Source organism: Enoplosus armatus, chromosome 15, assembly GCF_043641665.1.
Source record: "Enoplosus armatus isolate fEnoArm2 chromosome 15, fEnoArm2.hap1, whole genome shotgun sequence".
Taxonomy (NCBI): domain Eukaryota; kingdom Metazoa; phylum Chordata; class Actinopteri; order Centrarchiformes; family Enoplosidae; genus Enoplosus; species Enoplosus armatus.
Genome location: NC_092194.1, coordinates 394,247 through 399,891, shown reverse-complemented (window position 1 = coordinate 399,891; position 5,645 = coordinate 394,247). Strand labels below are relative to the sequence as shown.

The following is a 5,645-nucleotide window of genomic DNA, read 5'->3' as shown; positions in this document are numbered from 1 at the left end:
TGTATCTGCTATTGAATCTGTGCAGGTGAACCCTGTCATCATGAGCTCTGACCTCAAGTATTTATGAGTCACCGTTATGAGTCACTTAAGCATTTACCTGCAGTCAAAGTCATTTTACTGCCTCGTGCAAAATCTAATCCAGCTCCATCCAAACTGAGTGACAACCTGATTGTGTCTGTTCCATTAGTCCAGTGTTCCAGAGTCGAGGGGGTTTCATTTAGCAAAGTGAACCAGATAACTCTTGAACCTGCTTCTTGAAACACTGGATGCTTTTTGCTTGTGTAAATACAATCATATTCTGTTTTTCAGCACAAATCTCTTCAAAGTAAAGTGGCGCCACCTTGAAAACACGTGCAGCACAGGCTTACTTCATTTCTCTCTGTACAGTATATTGCAGGACATTAAATGTTTTGTCAAATGTGTGTTTGAGATGATTTTCCTTCTGAACCTGCCTTTTTACCAGTCCCCCCCCCCAATCCTTCTCTACCTTATTTCCTTTGTCCCTCTCATTAAACCATGAACCTTTGGAACAATTAAAATTCCCAACGTCCTGGCTAGGCTGTCTTTCGTGGCCTCTGACCGCTTCAATCCTGACGTAAAAAACTCTTTGACGTTAAGAACATTTTTAGGAACGCTCACTTTTAATCATAGACGTTGCAATACATTTTGATTAAATATTTCTTTTGTAGGTACGCCATGAAACTCTCGTTGATATTCAAAATAATTGATTGCAGTGTCTTAACACAAGGACAAGTGCAGCATGGCTACAGTGATGATGTTTCCCCTAGAAAATGTTTATACTCTGTAGTAAACTTTAAAATCAACGTGGTGACTACAGTTCTGTTTCTTCTCTAACAGTGTGTGGTCAGTGTCAACCTGGACACTTGCACAATAGTCTGTCATTAAAATGTACAGTATCAACTCTGGGCAACTACAGCAGATGAAGGTTTTAATGATTATGTTTGGGGAACTTGTACACTTGGTTACAATGTTAAACCAAGACGGTGGCCTTGAGGTTGCATATACGGGTGATTCACAGGAGAAAGGATTGGTCTCGTCTACTTCAGTTTGGAGTGTGAACGTTCAGCTTTTGGATTTACAGTATGTGTTTGTGATTGTGGACATATTCCTTATTTAAAGGTCCCATATTGTCAAAAGTCAGATGTCCATGTCTTGTTTGATTATAAAGCAAGTCTAGGTGATAAATACTGTGAAAGTATCAAAACGCTCAGTCCACGGAGAAATGTACACAGCCCGTATTCAGAAACTGTGCCTTTAAACGAGCCATCTGGACTTCTGTAAGGTTGTGATGTCACAACTATACAGTCACCGCACACAGCCCCCAGAAGGTCATCTGCTCTAGAGCTGCATAAACGGCCAGTATAAGATAAATAAGAAGATCTTTTTTTTTTTTTAACTGTGAATCATTAAAAGCTACTCTAGTGGAATCCCAGAATAAAAATATAAAACTGAAACGAGCATAATACGGGACTAACAACACCTGAGCCTGAGGAGGCTTTCAGAAGATTTTGAGTATGATGTCAATCAGATATGATGATTAAAAAAAGATACTCAAATGTTATGCAGACTATAGCCAAAATCCCCAAAACAATATCTAGTATGGTATGATGATATTGATATTCTATTAGCTGACCATACTGACCATCTTGCATAAATAAACTTTATGAATGCCAGCTACTCAGCTGAACACTCAATACACTGTAGTTGTGTGCGGCAACAATATTAAGGTTCAGCATGTCCACACTTGTTTGCATCCAATATAAAAGAACAACAGCGGGCACAAAAACATTACTGTATCTGTTGAACACATTTAGTTTCCATTAGAAAATGGGAGTCCCCCCCCCCAATTTATCAATTTCTTATCTTTTCATGACTGTGAGAAATCATTTCAGGGCTGATAACAATAACTGATAATTATCGTTTAACCCAGTAAAGGGAGGAGGTTAATCGGGCAAGAACAGGCACCTAGACACAGAGAGCAGAGGAGGGACGTTTTGAGAGGCAAGATCGTTTACTCAGTTAGAACTGAACTCATTCAGAACCAGGTTTTTCGCGGGTGGCATCCCTCTCCACGGCTAACGTAAAAAGTCTCTGCATCACTGGATGTAATTACCAGCTAAAATTTCACCGTTGGAACGATAATTGCATCATCTCATTTATCAGCCATCAATAATATTGTGCATCCCTAGTATATGTGACAAAGTAAACATTTTACAGCAACGAACACGACATGTACTGTATGTCAGCTTTACATTCAGACACTTAGAGTCATATTACTGCTGTGCTCGCATACCACATTAACATACTATATGTTAGCAAAGACCTCATCTTTTTGAGTGAAACGCTCCACACAGAGATGTGTGCAGTTCTGTTTCCTGAGTGCTGGGATTCCTGGCCTTCACTCTGTAGCCTCTGAGTCGAACACAAACAAATCATTTCCCTCACCGTCTTCCTGTTCCTTTAAATCAGCTGATCAATACCATTACGTCATAATAATAACAGCAGAGGCAGCGGGACTGCATCACTCCCTGTCTTTGAGGCAGGAGAAGCTCCAGACCAAACAATCCTGAAGAATGGATCCAGCTTTGAATTTATACTTCCACCCATTTCTAGAAACCTGCTAAACCATCGTCACTGCAGAGCAGTACAGCCCTCTCCACAGCTGCCCCGCCCCACCCCCCAAAAGCACAGATCTACTGCAGTACTCCAATCCAAACATCCATTAGTATGACTCCTGCATGTGTAAGCACTGACCAAAGAAAACAAAAGGCTCCCCTCTGATTATCAGCGCTCATTACTTCTGGATGTAGATGATAATGATGCACAGAGTTCCCACCAGTCCCAGGGCCTGGATACCCAGGAACCAGAGCAGCAGCCAGAAGAAGACAATCACTACTGGCTCCACTATCTTGTCCCCAAAGTACATCTGGCTGAAGCCCATCCCCCGCAGACACTTGTTGAGCATCCCAAACAGAGTCCCCATCCGCTCACAATCGTCCAGCTGAGGCTCTCTGGTGGTGGGGTCGTCCACATAGGGCCATCTGGCGCTGGGGTCGCTGGGGAGTCGAGGTCGGGTCCGGCCGCCATCAGCCTGTGGAGACAATGTTCAGGACATGTTACACATACACATGAAAAAAATACGGTTTCACTTGTGAGCTTGTGCCTTTAGTTACAATGTAAAGGTCAGCAGTTTGAACTAAACATAATGTTGAATCCCAGTGTTTCCCATACATAGGCTCTACTTGGTTGTCATTTTATAATGGACCAGTGGACCTTCAGCCCCAAAATAGTTCAGTTAGCCTGGTTAGACAGGTTGGTCAAGCTCATGTAGTGTTGCTGCTAATTGTTCAAAATATAGTGGGACTGGCCATTGGGTGCCGGTCGCACTGTGGCTGCTTGAGCAGCCCATCACACAAAAAACAAGAGCGAGAGAGATGCGTTGTCGGCCAACTTTGTTGCTGCAGCAACCCACATCCTCCTCCTCAAGATCCTCAAGACCAATTCAACTGTTCGTCAAGGTTATGCAGCTGGAGCCATAAGACAGAGGACAACAGGGATACGATAAGCAAGGTTTGGGTAACGTTATACCGTGTACCGTATACCATAAAGTCGATGCACTCGTCAATGTCACTTTTTTGTGAACCAACAAATCACAGCCTGGATGGGGCAGGACATTAAAAAAAAGGTTGACGTGCTGCACTAAACTTTTGAAATGTTGAACTCATTGTTATGCATGAATGGTTGTGATTATTGACAAGTTAGTACTTAGCATTAAGAAATAAGAGACTAACTGCTGTACTGTCCAACTGGAATTAATATTATACTAGTGATAGGCTATAGGCATACAGGCATACTCATATATGAAATTATAATGAATATACTAACATTATATAATTAATATATTAATATCATACTAACATTATGCTATTAAAATTCTACTTTCTATTTAATGTCATAATATTATACTAATACACTAATTTATACTAGTTACTCATCCAGGTTGTGGATAGTGTATCTGCATTGGACAAAAGTAGATTTAGCCATGATTTAACTGTGACCCCAAAACTGAGGTGCATACTGAACCGTGAACTTTGTGCACCGTAACACCCCTAGTATTGGATGCCTAAAAAAGGATGTCTTATCATACTTAAAGTTTTAACATTACACATCTTATTTTAACTTACGAGGGTAGTTGGACTTGCTAGCTCGTTAGTCATGTTTGCCTCGACACTTACCTGAACACTCAGTGCAAAGTGGCGTAAGTTAGCTAGCTAGCTAACACAAAAGCTAACTAATGTTAGGTCCTTAAACCTTTGTTTGACCAGTTTATTACTGTACCTGCCACCCACCACCACAAGTAAATTCTCAGCCTGTGGGAAACACTGAATCCTAATCCAACTAGCAAAATGGTTGTACAATGATCTATAGGAACATAATGAAACAAACTCAATTTGATAATACATTGTCATTAGATAGGCTACCTTCCCACTTTGTTGAACTGACAAATCACTTCTGAACTCAAGATAAGGCAGAGCCCTATCACATGAAGATCTCTCTTGTTTAGAGAACATGACACCAAACTACATTTAAAAAGCGTCCCATTTAAAGTTGCTGCGCTGCATATACATACACATCTAGTACGACATGGCTTGAGAAGCTGAAAAAGCCATACTGTATACACATTTCGGTGAGTATACGCTATTGTATCATATCGTATGTATTACACCAGGCAGCTCTTAACTGTTGTTATTAACCATGCAGCCACTTACCTATTATATTATATTATATCCCGAGTTGAATGCTTGAACGCCAATATTTAATATCATAAGTCATGTTCTACTAGGAATGTATCGCTTCCCTTTTAAGTATCCCGTTTTTGAGTTTGGCTCATGCGCTGGTTATTAGGGTTTGTTACAAAAGATAACTGCCGACTGAAAACAGTTAAAAATGAGGTCGTAGAAACTTGACACTAACACACTCTTTCACTAACGTTACCATAGGACCTCAATGAGCTTAGCTCCGAGACAGTAGAAGCACTCCCGAATCTTGCTCCATTTGGGTCCCGTGTTAGGGCGACAACGTTAGCATGCACTCTGGCAAACGGCTACAGCTAGCTTGTTAATGTACTTTTGCTTTACCCGGTGTCGCTGGTGGTGTAGTGCGGTCTGCCTTGCACCGTGGACAGGTTGAGGAGTATGCCCTCTTCTCTGGCTTTCTGACGGCAGCTCTTCAAATTCACGTCGACGAAATACATACTGGTCATTTACAGGCGGCGTGACAGCGGACATTTTACCGCTAGTCCACTGACAATAACTTTCAGGAATCAAAACATGCCAGTGAAGTGATGCGATAGCTCAAGTCCCAATGTCCGCCCTGAGAGACGCGCCGCGCGCTCCCGATAAATTCGCGAGAGCTCGACAACATCATCCAATTGCAGAACCGCAGCGCCAGCAGTTCAAGACATGTCAACTCGCGCCACCTGCAGACTAGGACAGTAATTACAGCAAATGTACACTACACTACACGTCGTTACGCCTTTATAGACCCGTTGAACGTTGTCAAATCTGGGCAAATCTGTCACGCGTGCCACATTGAGTAGTTCTGGTAAATATGTCTTTAATCGT

General features: G+C 41.8%; 1 protein-coding gene across 1 annotated transcript; it reads right to left on the bottom strand.

Moving 5' to 3' along the window:
- Positions 1-2,013: 2,013 nt before the first annotated feature.
- On the bottom strand, positions 2,014-5,386 carry fam241a (family with sequence similarity 241 member A). Its single transcript, XM_070920837.1, has 2 exons — positions 5,160-5,386; positions 2,014-3,112 (listed from the first exon to the last, which is right to left on the bottom strand). The coding sequence occupies exons 1-2, from the start codon at positions 5,307-5,309 to the stop codon at positions 2,816-2,818; spliced, it is 447 nt and encodes a 148-aa protein (XP_070776938.1). The 5' UTR covers positions 5,310-5,386; the 3' UTR covers positions 2,014-2,815.
- Positions 5,387-5,645: the final 259 nt, after the last annotated feature.

Coding starts and splice junctions, on each gene's coding strand:
- fam241a (XM_070920837.1), bottom strand. CDS start 5,309: ATGTCCGCTGTCACGCCGCCTGTAAATGACCAGTATGTATTTCGTCGA. Junction 3,113..5,159: donor TACACCACCAGCGACACCGG/GTAAAGCAAAAG, acceptor TTGTCTCCACAG/GCTGATGGCGGCCGGACCCG.